The 22,591-nt window shown below is 32.6% G+C and overlaps 1 protein-coding gene across 1 annotated transcript; it reads left to right on the forward strand.

Moving 5' to 3' along the window:
• The first annotated feature begins 11,737 nt into the window (after window positions 1-11,737).
• On the forward strand, window positions 11,738-17,056 carry LOC130623109 (adhesion G-protein coupled receptor G6-like). The gene is made up of 11 exons (XM_057438605.1): window positions 11,738-11,794; window positions 11,878-11,928; window positions 12,196-12,419; window positions 13,050-13,369; window positions 13,629-13,781; window positions 13,861-14,074; window positions 14,515-14,774; window positions 15,084-15,150; window positions 15,326-15,684; window positions 15,937-16,081; window positions 17,002-17,056. Exons 1-11 carry the CDS (start codon window positions 11,738-11,740, stop codon window positions 17,054-17,056), a joined length of 1,905 nt encoding a protein of 634 aa, XP_057294588.1.
• The last annotated feature ends 5,535 nt before the right edge of the window (window positions 17,057-22,591 follow it).

Genomic DNA, 22,591 nt, shown 5'->3' on the forward strand with positions numbered 1-22,591 from the left:
CCCTTTCATTTATTTAATACTTAGCTCTAAAAATCCCCCGTTAACCTTAATTCTTAAAAATAATTTGTAAAACGTCTACAAAATAACTCGAGGATATATAATTTTGATCAATAACTATGTTGGAATTTTTAAGCACTTTCAATCTCAAACAAGAAAGTAGATAACCAAGCGGGATGGAAAGCAGCAGGTACCACAGAAAACTTGACAACTGCCCGTAAAAACAATAAAAACACTATCAAAAGTAACCCTTTTCAGTAATTTTTTTTTAGCATTTTACGCAAAAAGACAAAATACGTGTGGTGACATTATTTCTGTCTCATCCTGTCAGTTTGAACCTGTAAAAACATGTCTACAACCTTTTTTATAATTCGCGTTAATTAATTACCTTCTGAAAATTTAAAATTCGTTGATTCGCGTTGATTACACCACTTTCCAATTTCGAATTTCCAATTCGCGTTAATTTTTGATCGCATTAATTACGGGCCTGTTAATTACTTGCTTCGTTATCTTCGTGTAATAATGTAATTGTTTCAGTTACATGGAGTATAGCTGTGTTTTTAATGGATCTAAATCAGAGAAGGCACTTCTGTAGGTACTCCCCACACAGGGATTTGCAACATGGTTTTTTGCTATAATATTCTGCAAAATTACAAGGTGCTGGTTGATTTTTTATATGATTAGACAACAATAGGCTGTGCTTTTATTTCAGCCAAAGTAAGGAAAAGGCTATGTATATTTTCTTCTTTGTATCTTTGTTAAAACCCAAGGTACGCCTCAATTCTGATGAGAACTTACTCCGCAACAAAAAATGAAAATGTCTAGGACGGGGTTACGATAGTTTGTGTTTCTATTCAAAAATTTAACAAATGTGCAACTTAAAATGAACCTGTACCAAGCTCTTCACTGGGTTGTTTGGCATGGCTTACTTGCACTAACCACTCACTCTACGTAGCTTTTAACTTCAGGTCACCCATCCAGTATTAAATGATGACATGACAAAAAACATTGATTAATGATAGGAATAATAATCATCATTTTGCTTACTGCAAGTTTCATCAATTTGAATATCACGTCCTCTTCAACATTCACGACCACAACCTCCTCCTCGACCACGATCTTTCTGCCAACAACGAACTTGTCCAATGTTGTCTCATAATAGAATCTCTTTGTTTTCTTGCAGGTTCAACATCTTGTTTTTCTTCATTAGAAACGGACGGTTTATTATTAACAAAGTCAAATGTAGCAGGCTATATAAATTTGTTTTGGTGTTGACACCTGTGTACCACCTTTCATGTTTCCTACTGCCTAAAATAACATAATTAACCCTTGAACCTAAATTAACAAATACCAAATAGTTTGGCAAGGCTAAAAGATTACAGATCAGGTTGGATGAAAAAATGTATCAACTCATTTTGTTGATGGATGTACTGGCGGTGATCAGTAATAAAATGTTGACTTAGGATAATTCTCATAATTCTGTTACAAGGTTTATCCTTTTCCTCTGATCATTTTTCACTTGATAAGGAGACGTTCTATTTATCTTCAGATTTGCAGGTGACACAGTTTTCTTATGCTCCGCCATATTGTTTTCACTGTTTTTCTAACTTAAAAGTTAAGTACACAATAAATCATAAACAACAAAATATGCCTTTGAAGTAAGTTCAAACATTTATCCGACTTGTACCAAAAAAGCTTAAAGAAAGGGAAATATTTCAAGAGTTATGCCGTTATTGATTTTGTGTTTTTTTGTTTTGTTTTTTGTGAATGGTATCTTAAAAAATAATTTCACGGATATTTCATTAAAACCGAAAAAATGAATATCTGCAAAAAATATAGTAAAAAATAAATAGAAATGGTATCACTTAGATTTACACCATTTTCTCTTTTTAATTCCACAGAGAATTTGTTGTTTATTTATTAGCTACATAAAAACAATAAAGAGAGTTATAAATACAAATTATTGGGATGTGATTTCCATTTGCAACATATACATAAGAAATAATACAGAGAGGAAGGAGAATCCCCGAAAGAAATTTAGACGTTTTTTATTTAGCATACTGTAATAATTTTGCTATAAGAAATTAAAAAACGTGATTAAAAAACAATTCTCTTGGATTTCAATGCGCTTTCTGGCAATCTAAAGGTGCTAAACCATGGTTCAGCACGTACCATAGATTATGGCACGTGCTAAAAAACCCACTCTATGCGTCGAACTTCCTAAAGGGAAAAAATTGTTTGCGGAAAAATGATTACGGAATTAAAGTTTGGGATAGGACCTAGAAAATTCTATAGAATATGGAATAATAAATGATGAACCGGATTAATTCTATCAAAATTGCGGAACTAAAAATGAGAAATAATAACTACCAGTAGATATTATCTTGTGGTGTAAAAAATGCGGAAAAAGTGTGCGAACACAGGTTGATTTCGCATTATTCCCTTTCCTTGTGTAATTTATCAAAGCTGCTGTAGATTAAAAATATAAATCCAGAAAAAGCGTATAAAATAACACTCTGTGATGACATCAATTCAAATTTTATTCTTTCTTTTGCAGGGCTTGAAGAGAAACCTGTATTATGTTGATCCTACTAAGTTTATGAGTCTTGATAGGGGAAGGTATTAAGGACGGTATTCTTTGGTCTCCTTGCCATAGGATGTGCATATCTAAGACTTAATTAAGTGGTCTGTTTTTTATAGGACAATAAACATGACTTATTACTATCCATTAATAAATCCCCAGGAAGTCCATGTTTCTGTTTTTGTTGACATCGTCGACCTAGGAATAATTTTTCTTTTTAATACAAAACAATTAAAGGAATGTTTAACTCATTTCCTGTTTTTTTATGAAACACTCACACAACTTTGCCCATTTTGCGCAGATGTCCCAACAAAGTTCAGTGAATTTCTGCTGTAGCCAACTTATTCCTTGCTATGAAATTATAACTGTGCTGGTATTGTGCATTTGTATTTAAATATTCTGCAAGCTGTTTCTTCAAATTGTGATGCAAAATCAAGATGTTACCCGATAGATCATGATTATTTATTGAATCACAATGGATTACCGGTCAATTAGAGAGTGAATAATTTATTTTAAGTAAATAATTATAACTGAAATAAAAAGTATGTGAACAAACTCAAAAAAATTATTAGAAAAAATTACACAAAGCCCTGTTTTTTCTCTTTCATTCGTTTGTTTTCTTTAATTCATTTTTATTCGCTTCGAAGTCCTGTTTGTTTTTTATTCGCCTCTCTGGGATCTATATTGCAAGCAAAATTGATGTTACCTGGTGAAAGAAAACAAAATGAAAGACGTGAGAAAACAGACAGATAATATAACCTGTTAGTTTAGTTAGCAATTTGTGAATAGCGGTAAACCGGATGGAAATAAATACTTCCTCAAACGAGACCGTAACAGAGGTTGAAAAAGTTAATGTGTGTGTTGATGATGCGATAAATCTTGTTTCTGTCTTAATGATTTACACTAGTAAAAAATTACTCCATTTTTTGTGTGGTAGGGAGAAAAATCGTTGAGTTTATCCCCTATGTACATAGAAATAATAATTGGTTTAGTCAATGTTCTTAAAAAATTTCAAGATCTTTGTCTGAAATTTACTGATAAAAACACAATCTAAGACTACATCTTCTTTTGCTTCCTACGTTCATGTAAACAAAGCGTTTACGTAGCCAAAATGGAAACCAAGAACATCCTTTCACAGCCTCAATAGTGCAAGCAAATGTTACCGTACTCGAGGCCTTCTTTACAAATCTCGCCCATGACTCTAAGCCTTTAACTAAAAAATTGCTGCAGCCATGGCTTCGTATATATGACTAGTTAAAAGATAACTGAAACTTACTCCAGTAACTGGTTACCTTCCAGATGATGCTTAATATATAAATATACCTACACAAGGAGAAATTATGGAACAAATGGAAAAGTCGTCCTCTTATTGAGATAAAATTAGCGGCCCATTCCCTCTCAGGAACCATTAGGTCTGAACTTTGAGACCCCTTGTATAATTTAACAACGGTAATAACATTCTTGTTAGGTGCTTTACCTGTGTCTTCAGCAAAATTTATGGCATTACTAAATAAACTTCGCTTGATATAGAACAGACTTCAAATTGGTAAGTGAACTAATCTCTTTAGCGGCTGATAAATTAAACAAGAATTCAACTTGCTGTATGGTGCACACTAATTTGGTGTGTAATTAGTTATTATAAGTAATACTTTAGATATGTAGTAATGATTGTTGTCACCTTCTCATGTTTTTTAAAATTACCAGCGTGTCTTTTTTAACCAAATCTTCGACTAGAAAATTAATTTGCTCTTCGACTTAAACTGAAGCGAGCGCCTTTTCGCTCGACATTTAGTTTGTGTTTCTTCGTCTGCACGATGCTGTCATCTTATACATGTCGTTTGTTTTCTTGTCACTTTACAAATACTTAAACGTATCCTCATCGAACATACCATATGAAGTGGAGATTGCCGAATAGGGAAAAGACAAAATGCTGATCCTGACGATGAAAACCATTTTGGCATTCACGATGGCGATAGGGATAATTAAAACTGTTCATATAAAAAAAACTATTTTTGAATTTTTATCATGTAGTTTTTTAATTGAGGCCATTTTGGAGTTTCGGACAAAATTTCGGACAGCAGATTTTTGTCCGAACTTTTTTTACTTGCATTTTCTTTCACGCAATATCTTACACTTCTTTCCTTTAATTACCACAATTTGTATCATTTTTAAATAATCTAACCGTCCACTTTGCAATTCGGATAGACACTTTCTTTACCGGCTAAAATGAGTAGGCTGTTAAGGCTTTTTTCCACTATAAGAAAATATTCTGCAAGTAATTTTCACTTCAAAATATTGCGCACATTTCATTACAGAATGTAAACAAACTTTGCGCAATTATCACGGAATAAATTCACGAAAAAAAATTTACTTGTCGTTTCCGTACACAGCGCAAACAAAAAGTTGAACTCGATTTTACTTTGCTCGGAACGGAACGGACAAGAAAATTGTCCGTTTACGTGATGTAAACATTTTAAGTACGCATGCTCAGAAGCTTTTCTGTTTCTTTCAGTTCCGTAAATTTTCTTGAAGTGGAAAACAGCCTTTACTTTCAATGTCTTTTCCGCCTACAAATAAGTTTGCGCAAGCGATATGTGTTATTATTTTCTTTTGAAATTCTAAAAAATGTTCCAAATTTTTTTAAAAAAACAACGTCAAACACGATAAAGGTCATTTATTATCCCTAAAAATCGATGAGTTATTGAAAAGTTTCGCTTTTATAATTGCGAAAAAGAAATAAGTGATAAACTATAACTCAAAATCATTAACATCATTTTGATTGGATGAACGAGCCAACGTTGTGGAACGGTTCACTTAATTTTAAATGTAAGCGAACACACACATCCTTTTTTTTCCGCTTTGGCCCTCTATTATTATTCGAAGCTGCATTCCAATTTTTTTATTGAGCGTGTTTTAACGTTTATACATGCGGAATCACACGTGTTTTATTATAGTATCGATTCTTAAGAGATTTCTCGTTATAGCTCTAGACATTTAGAGTTGATTTAAGAAATTTACTCAAGTTATACGCTTTTGCAGAAGGTATCCCATTACAAAATCTGCCATCTAGTTTCCAGATCGAATAAAACTTCTTTCGATTAGAGTTGCTTTGACTATTTCCTATAACTTTAAATTCGAATAAAGTGAAATACGGGAACTTACATTTGTACTGGTCTCTTAAACTATGTATTTTTTTAGAGCTGCAAATTCTTCAACAATCTCAGGATTTAAAAACAGGATTGAATACCTCGAGATCAACAAAAGGATAGCTCACCCGGTAAGTAAAGAATGTGTTTCTGGGCATATAGCCGTTCAACTTAGTAGTAGTGTGTGAGGAGCATTTCACTTGTCCCATACACACGACGAGAAACTCGACAAATACGCTACACCCAGGGGACAAAATCACAAGAAAACGTAGCACACAATAAACAAGGACAAACCGAACATGCCAAAGTATATCACAAAAAACACAGAAAGGGAGAAGCAATTACTCCTTCATAAAGGTTTGAAGCCTACTTGATGCTTAAACACAAAATAATACTGCATAAAAAACATCACTTGTTACTTATTTCCCATGATGGAACATACTATGACCATTTGTATTTAGAGCGCCAATTAAACTGATTGAGATGTCACAACAACGCATTGCATTTTTCATATTATTTTGTTTCTTTACAACCACATGCAAGTCACAAGGAAGTAAGTTTGTTTTTTTAATGTGCTCTGCACATGCATTTATGTGTGAGAGAAAATAAAAATACAACAGAAAGTGTGTTTTTATATAATTTAAAAATTTAGATTAAAAAAGGAAATTTACAATCTTTTTGACATATATTAAATGTGGTTATATTATGTTTACCACTATGAAATTTTCAGAAATAAAGTAAACACTAGCATAAAACGGGAAAGGAAATCCGTGTTGAAACTGATTTGTTTGTTTGTTTTAAAAAACTTGTATTCAGTTGTATGCTAGTGAAGGTAAGTACTAAGAGATTATTTTTACTATTACAGGATCTCCATTAGTCTCTTCTTACCCAAGCCAAAAATACATCCAAATCATCATTCCACCAAGTTTAGAAATCAACCGATCGTTCTCGGCATCATATAGAGAATATATTATGAATTCCCTTTACCGAGATTATGTGGAAATCTCTACAATGATTGTTTTACAGATTTCATATAAAAAGGAAAATTATACAGAAGTAATACAAAATAACTCATCAACGCTGTTTGGCTTTTGTCAAAATAAGGAAACGCCAACAGGACCGTTTGGATACTTTTGTTACGACAACAAAACTTGGGAAATCTACACCACAAGAAATTATAAACCGTCTGTAACCACAGAGGAGAGAATTACTTATAAAATGTTCGTTATTGGTATATCAAATAATGGTGTGCCGTTTAGCAAACGTTTCGAAAATAGAATTATCATACAGAATAGTTGTTTGGCTCAGGAATATCAATACAATGACTTTGTTCTGGGAGAATTAAGAAGTAGCTTCAAAATTGTCAACTCTACAGTATCAAATAATGCTTTGAAATTTGTAATATCTAACGTAAATGCTGGAATACCAGTGCGACTTGTAAAACTTCAACTACGAAAATCTGGTTTTGAAAAATATCGTATACAAATTCAGGATACCCAATTTAATATTTTGGACAATTTCACTGCCAATTTAGTTAACGAGCAATTGATCCTGAATCATTCAATTATAATAAATTCTACCGTGGTTTATTTAACAATAGCGAGTGTCCTGCAACCAGATGTACATTTATTAGAACCCACGAGCCTTTGTTACCTCAACCTGAATGATTTTTGTAAATCTTCGCTCGTGTGGAATGCGTATAACGTGTGGCAAACACTGGCACGCACAGTTGTACAAAGCAATACAAAGTGTATTGGTGATCCCTATTACATGATTCCAACTATGAAGTCTTGCAACAGTAAGTGCTTTTCTCTTGCTGTTCAGAAAACAAGTCTGTAATGGCATTAATTATAGTTTAGTCATTAACGCGATTACCATTTCGTCCTGTCACATCCTTTTTTTCAGTGATTAATGTAACACCAGTTGGAGTTAATGCCATCAGACTTGGCCATAATTTGCTGCTATCGTGTGATAGCGGGTTATACAACAGCAGTGATGTGATTTTCTTTCGGAATGAAGTGGAAATCGATACTAAGAAGTCGTACAACGAAACAGGAGACTACACATGTGCTACAAAACATCGGTCTATATGGCAATGGCATAATGCAAGAGCGTTTGTCATCAAACAGAATGGTTAGCTATATTTATTATTTCTTTTTTTCGTAGCTTTCCCATATAAAACGCATTGGATGTTTATGGGCAAACATAAAGTTGATTTACTGTTATGTGAAAACCCTTTCATTCTTTCTTTTCAACCGTTACCAGTAGACGTAAAAAAAGTTTTTTTAAGTTGAATGTAAAACATAATTTTGTCTCAATTATAATTATATGGCGACGGGTAAATTTTCGAGGAATTCTTCACGACTAGTATTCATTAAGATAATTCTTCGGGCAGGATATTACAAACATATTATTAAAACGAAAGTTTTTTTTTATTTGGGCATTTTTTTTAAATTCCTTGTTATGTCGGTGTTATAAAAAACGATTAATATTAAATTGGTTACTCAGGATAGTCTCTTTCAGTTCCTATTGGTACTGCTATCAACAAGAGTCCTGCGAAGAGGTTCCTAGTCGTGTAAGCACAGAAGTCGTCTAAGATATCAATCATATTCTCATGATGAACGCTAGGCAGATTTGTAAATAGAAATAGTGCGTCTTGGCCGCTGCGCTCAAACGGCGGGAGCTGTGTCCGTGAACACTTTAATTAACATCAGGCTTTAAATTTTGCCAAAATCGCCTATAATATGTATTTTTATGTGGTTTATAGTAATTTTTCCTAAATTTTACACCAAATCTCCTAAAATCTCCCACAATTTTATAATTGTAAAACTATGCCCTGTAACATTGTAACATTGTAACTGTCTCATACATCATAAAAAGACTTCTTCAACCTTTTCGGTATTAGAAATACAATATCTTATATACTTTCTCTTGTCTCGGCACAATTGAGAATTTTGAATAAAATCTTTGTGTACAGAGTTATGCAACGTTACCAAAAACGTCATTAATGGCTTCACCCTGACATGGCCTGTTGGTGTGGTGGGACAAAATCACACGGTTCGCTGCGGAAACACAAATATGTATGTCTCAAGAATATGCAAGCCTGGTGTTACACCTGATAGTTTACCGTTTTGGTCTAAAGTTGATCAAGATGTGTGCATCAAGAACAACAGCAAGGTGATTTATTAAATCATGTGTCAAGTGTAGGCTAGTCAGATAAAGTTAAGGTGTTTAAGAAGTCTGAATAACACAAAAAGTTATTATTTTCATGAATTATTCCTATATATTCCCCCATAGTCATCTGTGTTGGCCTCGATTCAGCCTTCAACATCCTCGATGGTAAAGTTTTTAAAACCATTTGCGCAACTAAGTGTAAACTAATGTATCAAAAAACGATTTTCTCTGCTTTAAATGTAGGTGATTAGATCTAAAAAGCCTGCTCGATCAATGTCGACGGTAAGTATATGTTCAAGGAACGATCTTTGTAGTAAAAAAATAACCAGTAATTAACACATTTTAAAGAAACATCAGGGTCGTCAATTTGCAAAAAACATTTACGACCTTGACGTTTTTTAATAATGTTTTTAAAGCTAATTATTTTCTTTTCAATTATTTTTTTTTATACTTTACGAAATATATTGCATTATTTAAATTTTTAATAGGTTACACCAGCATCGAGTTTGACCATACTACAACATACAGTATCAAGCAAAGTAAGATTTCTTAAACTTCTTGACGTTTCATGAGAATAAACGTCGAGCTTGCTTTTTGCTAATACCTCTTTTACAAACCACTTTCTTTTATTGAATACATGTTTACCTTCTTTCACCGAACCTTTATGTACATAAAACATATTTCTTCAAAGGCTGTCGGAATGAATGTACAATCGTCATCAATATCCACTTTAGCAGGAGTCAGAGTTTCTTATTCCGTAAGTAAAATTATAATCATTTGCCTATCAATCAGCTTTTCTTGTTAAAAGCAAAAGCGCACTTTAAAAACATCTACACATAAACAAAACACTAGGAAAATCTTTTGTGCATAAGCGTAGCATTTATATTTGCATCAATAATTTCTATCTATTTCTTTCATAGTTACCGGTGTTGGATCCGAGTCTCTCTCCAGCCTTGTCAACAGTAAGGCCTTAAAAGAAATATAATGTTTTATCACAACATTCTGTCAGCTATTTTTGATGTAAAAAATACATCAAATCAGAAAAATTCTCTGCCCTAATTATAGGTAATTACAACGTCAAAGCTTGTCAAGGAAACGCCAACAGGAATTTATTGAATTTTTTTTATACTTATGTTTGACATTGAACGTTTGGAAAAAAACAATAACCAGGAGCTTAACTGTCGTAACGTTTTTCATAAGGATTTGAAGACATAGTTGCAACCGTAATATTTCCAATGTTTAAAACTAGTTATCCTTATTTCATTCAATTATTTATCGTTTTTGCTGTCACCTTTTTTACAATCTACTTTCTTTTATTGAAAACGTGTTTACATTCTTTTACCGAACTTTTATGTGCATAAAACATTTTTCTCCAAAGGCTGTCGGAATAAATGTACAACCTTCATCAATATCCACTTTAGCAGGAGTCAGAGTTTCTTATTTGGTAAGAAGATTATAAGCATTTGTCTAACAATCAGTTTTTCTTGTTAAAAGTACCCGCGCATTTTAAAAACATCTACACCTAAACAAAACACTGTGAATGCCTTTCTGTGTATATGCATAGCATTTATATTTGCATCAATGATTTCTATCTATTTCTTTCATAGTTGCCTGTGTTGAATCCGAGTCCCTCTCCAGCCATGTCAACAGTAAGTATTTAAAAGAAATAGATTATTTTACCACAGGATACAGTCAGCTATTGTTGAAGAGAAATGTACATCGAGTAGAGAAATTTTTTCTCTGCTTAATTATAGGTAATACCAACAGCAAGGCTTGTCAATGGAACGCCAATCGTAATTTATCAAATTATTTTTATACTTATGTTTGACATTGTTCTTTAGGAAGAAAATAATAACCAGGAGCTTAGTTGTCGTAACTTTTTTCATAAAGATTTTCATACACAGTTACAACCTTGATATTTTCAATGTTCAAAACTGCTTATTCTCTTTCCATTTAATTGTTTCTTTTTGTACTTCACCAAACATGTTGTACTATTTAAATTCTTAATAGGCTTACACATCAGCATCGAGTTTGACCATGCTACAACACACAGTATCAAGCAAAGTAAGATTTCTTAAACTTCTTGACGTTTCATGAGAATAAACGTCGAGCTTGCCTTTTTGCTATCACCTCTTTTACAAACCACTATTTAATCATTTATGTACATCAAACATAATTCTCCAAAGGCTATTGGAATGAATGTACAACCGTCATCAATATCCACCTTAGCAGGAGTCAGAGTTTCCCATTCGGTAAGTAAAATTACAATCATTTTTCTATCAATCAGCTTTTCTTGTTAAAAGCACCAGCCCACTTTAAAAACATCAACACATAAACAAAACACTAGGAATAATCTTTTGTTCAAAAGCACAGCATTTATATCTGCATCAATGATTTCTATCTATTTTTTTCATAGTTACCTGTTTTGGATCTGAGTCTCTCTCCAACCCTGTCAACAGTGAGGCTTTGAAAGAAATAGATTGTTTTATCATAACGTACTGTCAGCTATTGCTGAAGTGAAATATACATCAAGAAACGAAATTTTTTTTCTTCCTTAATTATAAGTGATTTCAACAGCAAAGCTTTTCAAGGAAACGCCAACAGTAATTTATTGAATTTTTTTATACTAATGTTTCACATTAATCTTTTGGAAGAAAAGAATAACCAAGAACTTAGTTCTCGTAACATTTTTCATAAAAAATTGCAGAACCAGTTACAACCTTTAAAGTTATTTGTTGTTTTGCTATCACCTTTTTTACGATCCACTTTCTTTTATTGAAAACATGTTTACATTCTTTCATCGAGCTTTTATGTGCATATTTCTCCAAAGGCCGTCGGGATGAATGTACAATCGTCAGCAATATCTACTTTGGCAGGAGGCAGTGTTTCCCACACGGTAAGAAGATTAAAATAAATTTACAGACATTTGTTCTATCGATAATCGTTTTTTGTTAAAAGTAGCTCTCAATTTATTTATAGACACATCCATATGGACAAAACATCACGAGAACATTAGAAGAAATAAATTTGGTATTTTTTTTCAGTAATTATTTCAGAGGATATTTTTTTCTATAGTGCTGGTTCATTTCCAACTCAACCATTAGAACCCAATGTTCAAACTGTTCATGAAATTTCTATTGAACCAAGAAAAAACTTCCCTGATTGAATTATCTAAATTTCAATTTTCCTACCATCCGTGTGGCAACTTTCCTTCCCAACATTTAGTGTCTGAAATAGCTGTTGTCACCATGCATTTGACAAGCACTCCATTATAATTCTTGCGTTGTTCTCATTTAGACTCCAGTGGTTTTAAAAAATGCCCACGACGTAGCGAAACGACTAAGAAACGTAACATCGAATGTTTTGCTAAATTCATATGAAGTAGCATTTGCGGTGGCAACCTTAGAAAATATAAAACCGTTCACAAATGTGAGTTCAGTTGTGGAAGATGTTTTAGATACAGTTGATAATGTTTTAGACCAGGACAAAAATGTGTTATCAGCAGTAAAACAGATAACAAGGTAAAGCTTTGTTATTTTTAGCAACTGCGATATTTCCTGGCGAAGCTCTTACTCTTTCATTTACTTTTATAAAAAAATAAAAGTTTGTTTGCAAAAACATAAAAACACCACGAGTTGTCCAAATTACGAGCACATTATATTCTTGTTATTTCTGCGCCACGAAATGATAATACAGTTGACTCTCCCCAATTCATATATCTCTAACTCAAAGAAAACTCCATAAAATTTAGTCATCGTAAAATTTCCTTAAGTAGCCTTTTTTTCCTATTTGCTTCTTGTCAATTAGAGAACTGTTATAATTATGTATTTATGTGACGAATCGCTTAAACTGATTATTCTATCCCCATCAAATTTTAAATGACTTGATAAATTGGTCTGTTCAATCAAAGTGCTCGTAACAAGTACTGTCGTTATAAGGTATAGAACTGCTCAGGAGGCTCAGAAGGCAAAATATAGCAAGGCTCGCTTAACCCTTGGATGACCTCTGGTAATGTAAATTGAGGATTCTTTGCTTCTTCGTTTCTATTTCGCAGTTTGACCAAAACGTTTGAATCTCTCTTTAAATTGAATTCAATCTTTCCCCATAAGATCCAAATCACAGAGAGTTATCTATATACTATTTTCCATTAGAATTTCAACATTACTTGAACACATCAGTGCACAACATTCTTCGTTCACACCATTCACTGCACAAAAACGAAACTATGGATTAATTGGCACTAAGGTCAGAAATAACTTCAATAGTGGATATCAATTTTTCTCATTTCAATACAACTCAATAAAAATTGTCAAAGCTAGCGATGAAAAAAGTGTTAACAGCAGTTTCACACAATTTATAAGTATTCCATTTGAAGCAATTAATACGTCTAACTCAAACATGGTGGACACAGTTATCATTGGTGCTGTTTATTCCACCGACAAGTTATTTGTCAAGCGAAAAAATGGAACGCGTAAGTAAGGTACACTTATTCATTCGCAGCTGTAATCTCTATTATAATACCCATATACTCTGTCTGTCTGACACGTGATATGGTAACCGCAGTAGTGAGACACACAAAATGCGGTAAATATAGGACGAACTCCCGACTAGTATATACATAATGCAATTGGTGTATTTATTTCCAAAATGTTTTTTACTGGTTGTTTCTTCAGGATTCTGAATTGTTTTGAAATCACATGCCCCTTGTGATTATGGATACACATTTTTAGAGAACTCAATAAAAAGTATCATATCGGCTGAAATCCGCGGACACACCATAAAAGATTTACTAAGTCCAGTTGTAATCAAATTTAATTTTACTGGTGAAATTCTTCCGTTAAGTTATGAAAGTATTTGTGCTTTTTGGGACATCAGGGAGAGTGGTAAGTGCTAAATAATTTCTAATTGCAAATATGAGACATTTTCAGTTTTAATTGCTTTACGTATTTTATTATTTTATAGAATGGTCAACGGACGGTTGTTACTTACATTCTTGGGACAGAATCCAAAAACTAGCAATCTGTCATTGCAATCATCTAACAAACTTTGCTGTGTTATTCAACAGTAAGCCTGCAGATGCTTTTAATGAAAGAATATTGTCCTTACTAACTATTGTTGGTTTATCTGTGTCAACAGGCGGTTCGTTTATAGTGCTCTTGTCACATATTTTATTTCCGTACGTTATTTATCAGTTAACTTTTACATTTTTTGGTGCACATACAGAACGTTTTATGTTCTTTTTTTGTTAATATTATTCGCTTCTAGATAATTTTTAATTGTGAAGGATTTGTTAACTTTGCAAGATTTTTAATACACCACGTGTACAAAATCCCTGTTTTTGAACAATGCAGTGCTTCAACTGTACGTGTTGCTTTATAGTTTTCTAAGGTTGTGATCACAGTCTGCAAGTAGAAACGTGTGTGGGTGTGCAAAATTTAAGCGTCGTGTTAAAACAGACAATGTATGCAATCATAACCGTGCGAAATTGATAGTATCACAGTACCCATAACTGACTGACAAAATCTTTTGTCTACAAAAAACTTCATTATAATCAGAATCATCCCACCCAACGTAATGCCATCAATTAATTTCAATAAACAACTCTTTTCTTTATAGAGTATTGCGAGAAACTATACCCAAGAAAATTCTAATCAATCTATGTGTTGCACTAATTCTCATGAATGTCATTTTCTTGGTTGGAATGGAGTTGAAATCTATCATTGCTTGTAAAACTGTGGCAATTCTCACGCAATATTTTTTCCTTTCCGTATTCACATGGTGTGGAATTGAAGCTTTTCACTCTGCTAAAATTCTTGTATTTCCAGAGAAAAAGGGTTTCCAATATGTCATTACGAAAGCGCTTATATGTGGTTGGGGTAAGTTAGTGTTGATTACTTCCATGTATACAATAGCAAAATATCTCCTTAACTATTTAGATCATCATGGCAGTATACAATATTTATATTAAGTGTTTCCCACGTGTATTTAAAATAGGCAACGACAAACAAATTTCTTAACGTTGCGTAAATAGTAAAGTTAAAATGATTTGCCGAGCGTCTGACTACAGTTAACTAGCTTTGGTTAAATGAATTTAACATATAGTGATGCTTGTATGATTCACAAATATGGATACAGTGGATATTAGAATACAATTGTGCAAATAACTTTATTTATACTACATTTAGGTATACCATTTTTGTTCACAACAGTTGGTGTAAGTGTTTGGTCTTCACGATATGGAGAGGACAAAAGGTATTAAGCTTAGATCAAATTCTACTGTTGCCAGAATAAGTAAAAAATAATAAAAAAATATACTGTCAATACTGAGGTTCAATTTTCCTCTGTAGGTTTCCATAACTGCAAACTCAAAACTCAGTCATTAATCTATCCCTTTAGATTTTAAAACATTAGCTACTTTAATTTTTAGATGTGTGATTAATGGTTTTGCGTTCTACTACACTGTACTCATACCTGTCTCCATTATCATGCTTATCAATATCGTTACTCTTCTAATCATTATACTATCATTGAACAAAAGCTCGAAGAAGGTGGGTAACAAAGCTATGAAAATTAAAAAAAGAATTCGAATAGTCGTTGCATTGTCGGTGTTGTTTGGATTGACTTGGGTGTTTGGAATTTTTGTTATAAATAATGGTATGATGGTATTCAAATATATATTTTGCATTCTGTGCAGCTTTCAAGGATTGTATATATTTATATTCTATGGACTTTATGATACGTTGACGTTGTATTGTTGGATGGAGCTGCTTAAAGGCAACAGTATAGGTGAAATTAAGAGAAATATGATCAGGAAAAAACATAGGATTCCTTGCACTCAGAAGAGAAATGCACAATTGTAGTTTTTAATCGTGGACCAATAAATTTTTTATCTTCTTTTGTATATACAAGATTTTAAAAACCGACATATAGAACCACATCGTTTTTTAACACAATCAGAAAGATTTTATATATGTTTCTTATTGCATTATTCAAGTGTTTAGAGATAAGACTAATTATAACTGCTTGAGATTCACACAGACTGTATAAGATATTTGTTATTCCGTGCTATTTATACAGCTAACATGGAGAAATTTGGGTTTTTGCAGACTGGTATGAGATTAATTTTTCCTCCTCGATCCTTTTGTAAACTTAGCAAAGACTTCAAAGGTTACTTTTACAAATCGTAAGATACGTACAGACTTTTAAAAATTAATCAACGTCGCGGTCTACCTAAAATTCGTGGAAAATGATCAATTATCACATTTCAAGACTTTGGATCTAACCAAATAACTGAAGTTCCTTAAGACCACTTTGAAATGAAAAAGTGAACTTTGGCAAGTTCAAAAAGCGTGAATTTGAAGTGCAAATAATCTATGCAATTACTTGTAGCGACTGCATTCCAGCCTCGTCCCCAGGTTCCTGTGGCCTCTGAGCCGTTATTACCGAGCTATCAACTTTATCAACAAGGCAAAATGCCCTCGAAACGAGGTTGACGGTATTCGAAATTAACTGACTTGTCTCAATATTATTTTCACCAAGATTGAAGGTCGATTGTTCAGACGGTGAGAAACTTTTGGTACAAAGTTTGCCATGATCAACTTGTTTAAAATAAAAAACGTGAAGTGAAACGTCCAAACAAGAAGAAATGAGCACGAGGAGCCACAAAAAGAGTATGAGCCTGCAAAAGACCTGAGGGATTTCCCTCACACAAATTTGTATAGGAAATAATAATGAATGCACCAGATTACACTAGAATGCGTAGAAGCCGCAGTGACATATATTTCCTAACAATCCCTTTGAAAAAAATATTAATATATCTATTTTTTTTGTATTTTAAATTGTTTCTTTTTAACCAGTTGTATATAAATGTAAAAAATTTTTACTGAAATTTCTTGTACATTGCACTGTGTTTTCTTCAGTGTGATTATTCGCTTGGTCCCCAGTCCTGCCACGCTTACCGCGCTTATATTATCACCATCAATCGTTGTTCCTGTTTAAGAGACAGAAAACACTGGTTTATCCGAAATGCTTAAGCATTTTAAATTAATAAATAATTTTTTAAACAAGAAAAGAGTAATTTCATATGTTTATGTATTTCCTTAGTTTTCATTGGTTCGACACTTTTGATCACTTAAAAATTTTAGTAGATTTCGAGTAGTAAATAGTAGATCTTTTCATCTAAATCAATCGTACCAACGTGCGAGTTTTATATTTCCCCTTAAGAATGATTTAGTGAAAAAAACAAAATCTGCCTTAAAAATCGTTTTTATTTTTTAGCTGCACTAGAAACTAAATTTATTTAGTTGTGGAACAAATACCTTCTTTTTGCGGTTGAAAACTCCCACAAAAACCTGATCCTCTTGAATTTAATTGAAGATATCCGATTAGTAAAATTGAAAGTCAATCCGCCATTTTTAAACAGTGGAAAAATCAAGTTTGGAAAAGATCTTTTCTTGGCCATTTTGTCTACACTTGTATATGCTAATTAATATACCATCACATTTTTTAGCCATGTAAATCTTAAAACTAATCGTAAAACCTATTTTATTATTTTGGCTATAACTGACGTATAGAAGGCCAGCTAACGTAGTGAATGTCGGTACATAGGCAGAGACACATACACAATAGCTAGCTATTGTATTCTCCAAAGTGTTTTATTCAGTTTGTATAGGTGCATTTTATGCTAGCCATTTTTCTTACTTCCTTGTCTTATCTTTTCCAACCTGAAGCTAGCTAGTAATAACAAACTGCCACAAAATCTGTACTTTACTGCAGTTAATAAAAGTGAAGACCTTTTTGATAACCAGTTAAAAACATTTTATTTAGCATTTTCTGAAAACTTTACATCATAATTTATCGTGTTAGCAACACAGCAAAAGGATAAAAAGTTTTGGCTACTGGTATACACAACTTTTAATGTGTACGTCAAAATGACTTTTTATACTTACGCGTAGGAAATGCGTGTGTGTATACAAATCTGAAAATGGACAGGCAATCTAGGCTATAGGCAAAACAAGTCAAACTATGGTTAAAAACTTTGCTAGGTTAGTATCTACTTTCCACTAAATTATATTGTATATCTCAGATTAAGAAATGCCTCCACTCGAAAAAAAGTTTGGAATGAGTTATTTTGCTTGCTTTTTATTTTGCAACACCACATTACAATGAAACAAGTTGCTCAATTTTTTTAAAAATAGTCAAGGTAAACGACAGGCTGTATCGTTCTAAACTAAAGTTAAATAAATGTTATTTTTTTAAAAAGGCATGGCCTTAAAGGCGCCTTATAGGGTGTGGAGCAGTATGCTGGATAAACGCACAGAGCAATGTTTTTAAAACTAGCTTTCACCTGTGAAAAAAACAAGGATTCTTTGATCGTACATCTCCTTGGCATCCCTATTTCGGGCATTCTCGTCACAGAATGTCAATTCGGCTACCAGTTTGAACAAAATACGCAAATTATTAGGTTGCATGCTGCTCAGTGACTAAACAGGAGGGGTTCTATGATTTTCCAGCCTGTTCAATCTTCCCTCTAAACACAAAAAGCTAATTTCTTAATACTTATGCCATGAATTTAAAGTATTTTCAATGCAAACTCAAATAGATCCTTTTTGTGAAACCAAGATATTTAATCTTGTTCCATTAATTGAGATATAGATTTTTAATTGGCATGATAAATAAGACTGCAGCCTGTTTATTATTTCATTTGACCAGAAGTTGTTTTCGTTTTATGAATACTGTGTTTTGAAAACAGCATGTCCAAAAGGGCTTTCGTGACCTTTGCTGATCTAAAAGATACAGTGGAATCTCTCTATCTCGACAACTGTCTATCTCGAACTAATGCCTAAGGTATTTTCCTTTCTTTATCTCGAACTTTCTCTATCTCGAACAAATTGTTTGGTGCCTTGCGAATTCGAGGTAGGGATTCCACTGTACTTATTAAGCGTACCTAGAAACCGCTAGAAATTTTAGAAACCGCTACTACAGAGTAGTAGCGGTTTCTAAAATTTTAATTTGATAAAAGATTATAAAAGTATATTTTTTCCAGATTGATTTGTACCGCGTCCCAGAAAATTCACAAAACCGACTGCAATCCCAATGAGAAACATACAACTACTGTCAAATAATATAAATAGTTGGGGCAAGCCAAATGGAATGGTAATCCACCCAAAAGAATCTAAAATACTGGTACTATTAAAAAGAAGCTTACGAGAATTCAATATGGAGAACCCACAATTGCAAATTAAGTAATTGAGTGTTGGGTGTGGTAATCGACAGTAGTAAGAGGCAACTTTGGCTGTAAAGTTGTACAGTTAAAGCGGATGTGATCTTTAGACAGAGCAACACTTTTAGGTTTCTATTGCAAAGCAGTAATACCGTCTGCCACTAATCACATTTCTTTTGAGGCAATTGCTCTCCAAAACTGCTAGAAAACCTGATGAAGCAAATGCTCAGGCTTCTTGTGTTATCTATAGCTTGGCAAATACTCTGCTAAATGGTAATTGTCTTCGGTCACCTCGATAGCACTTCATTTCATATGTTTACAAACGTCGCTTATTGTGCTTGATGAACCGTATCTTAACAATAACATTGATGAAAGCGTTCGCTAAAGATTTCATGTAAAAGAATACCACGTGAAACATCACTACGCAAACATCACTTTGAAATATCTCGTGGTAAAACTGTGACAAAATAAATGAAATGCAATGCCTAACGAACTAAAAGTGATTGTCAGGTACCCTGAATTCAAATCAAGTTTTGCATTGCATAGTAACAATATCAACGCCTATTCTTTCCAATATAATACCTATAATGTCAAGAAAAATTTTCTTTTTACTTGATTTTCTATAGAATAATACGAAAAGTGGGTCTGTCTGTTTTTCAAAAGTGCCTATAATACATCCCCTATAAAAATGTTCTGTATTTTATAAACGTTTTGTTTACGACTTTAATTGGCTAGAACAAATACTATGATAAAAAAAAGTGATTTCAGTGAGTTTTAAGTGATTCTTTGTGTCTTTTAAATGAAATTGACAACATATCATTTTGTGATAAGAAACATACTATAAGTTTTAAATCCTATTTGATTTGATATCTCCACGGGATTCCGTTTAAAAGTTTTTTCAGCCTCCTAATGAAATTATCAACAAACCTTTTTGTGATGGAAACCACACTAAATTTAAGTGGATTCTTCTGGGGTTTAAATAATTTTTAAATTTCTTTTTTTTACTTTTAATTATATATATACATATAAATTTTTATTGTTTCATATATTTTACCTTCAAAGCTATATTTTTAAATGCCATCATATTTATTTATTATTATTCTGTCATGCAACTAGGCCAGACCTAGTCCTCTATTTATTTTAGTGTCACAATTACTTTAATTTAAAAAGGCTTAAATTTGATGTAGATTCTGTAATTATGACCGTAGAACTAACGGACAAACGGCTTTTTGCACTTAAATACATTGCTAAAATTGCAGGAACCAACTTTTCGTTATTTTGCGAAAAGTCATTGGACATATTATATCTACATTACCATTCATCAAAGTACAGCTCTTTACAATATAAAACTTTAGAAAATGGAAAAATTCGAATATTGAAGGAGAACTTTGGAAACTTTAAAGCAAAAAAGACAATTTCAAAAAGAAGTGTATTGAAGCTGAGATGATGGCTACAAAGTATACATCTTAAAAAGAATTGATCCATTTCCCACCAATTTCATGTGCAATATATATAGATTCGCCTGCTTTTTTTTATACCGCATTGCGTGCGTCTTGCTACTTTCGGTACCATTTTGCGTGACAGACAGACAGATGCATACGGGTAATTTAATATAGATACTTGCTCTTTGTCTGTAATTGAAACTGACTATCAAATAAATGCTAGAGAGAAGCTAGCAAATCTTTTGGCAATAAGAGAATTTAATGAAAAACTTCGAAACAAAACAATAACAGACTGATGATACTACTGTTGTGGGAATCATTAAAAAAATGGAAAGTTGCAAAAGCTTATATTATGAAACCAAATTTGTCAAAAATATATGGTCATAAGTATAATACCTTGATAACTTGCGCACAGTTCAGAAACTTCGAAAACATTATGGAGATATGTAGATTATTCGCCGAAAACTTCCCTATCTATTGTTTTCAAACAGACTAAATCACAATGCTAACAAACCAAAACCAGCGGTAAAACATGTAAGCACCTTTGCCGTAAATTAGCCAAAACTTTGTAAACCTTATTTCTTTACACCACTTGGTTTTGTGAAAATATTATAACAAAACATAAAAACCGAGAATGTACAAGGGTTGACATTGATACTAGACTGGCCACCACAAACGCTAAAATCAAAGCGTTTAAATCAACAGGAACGAGTGTGTTGGTTTTTTTAGAAGACCCATCAAGTTGGTGGCATTTATAGTCTCAGCGAAAGTCAGGTATGTCAGGGACAACTACTGAATTGCTTATGTATAGTTAAAGGACAAGTACACAAAAACACTATAAACCTGTCGTTAAATAACCATTGATCCGTCAAGAACGGTTTTTAAAGCTGATTCCGGCATCTGTTTATCCTGCACAATCACTAAATCAATACGGAAATATGCTGAGGGTGTTTAGATGTTTTTGTAGAAGTGTTTGAAACGAAGAGTACCAGAAATCCTTTTAGGTGTTTCATGTGTTTTTTTCCTCTATTATTTTTCAGTATAACCATATCCTACCTATATATGCCAAAGACCGCATAGCATAGTTACTTTTTCTGAGGTAGAATATTAAATTGTTAATTATTAGCCTGTTCGGAAGGAAAAAAATGATAACCTACGCTTAAATTCTAGATTGCTAATTATGTAGATTTTCAAAGTAACCAAAGCAACGCCTTGCTAGAATATTAACACTCCTGGTTTTATTCTGTAAGTGTAAAATTTCTCAAGTAAGCTTTGTAAACGCCTGGCAACAAAAAATCTGAAAAAAGCAACGCATAAATTCAAGCCGCTAATATTTGGATCTTACGAGCAGTCGAAATTTTAATTCATTTTTTTTCTTTTTCATTTATTTAGGCAATATTGAATTCTCAAGTATAATTAAATAGCTAGTTAGCTTTTTTGAGTTTTTTGGGGTTTTACATAACAAGTTTATATGCAATTGGCCTTGAAATGCTAAAAGAATGTCTTCAAATGGATAGAATATTTGAAGTGGTCTTTTTCCTGAAGAGAAGGGCGAAGAGTATGTTTTAAACTTGTCAGTAAAAAAAATTATTTCAACTATTAGTGTGGTGAATGTATGTAAAATAAATTGCATCTTTTCTCAGAATTTTTTATTTCAGCATTTATTTTTAATTCTAATTTAATGAAGGACAATTTTTTAAGTAATTTATACAATAAAAGATTTATTTTTAATAAAGAGGGGATGTTTTTTTGTCGCTAAAATTATTTTAAATTCCCCAGACAAAAAGGTTTGCTAATAAATAGTAGATTTTAACGATTAATTGACTAACTATGTTTGTTATAAAGTATATATATTTTCTTGGGTTACATTTCCAAAATGACACTACAGAGTGATCGATTTATGCAGTTATGTGAGCATTTCATTAGATTTATTCTTATGAATACAATACACTGGAAGTAAAGGAAGATGTGAAAAGTATTAGATCGCAATGACGCTTTTTCTATTTTGAATTGCGTATACCAAGTTTTT

The sequence above is a fragment of the Hydractinia symbiolongicarpus genome, chromosome 13 (assembly GCF_029227915.1).
Source record: "Hydractinia symbiolongicarpus strain clone_291-10 chromosome 13, HSymV2.1, whole genome shotgun sequence".
In the NCBI taxonomy this organism is placed as follows: domain Eukaryota; kingdom Metazoa; phylum Cnidaria; class Hydrozoa; order Anthoathecata; family Hydractiniidae; genus Hydractinia; species Hydractinia symbiolongicarpus.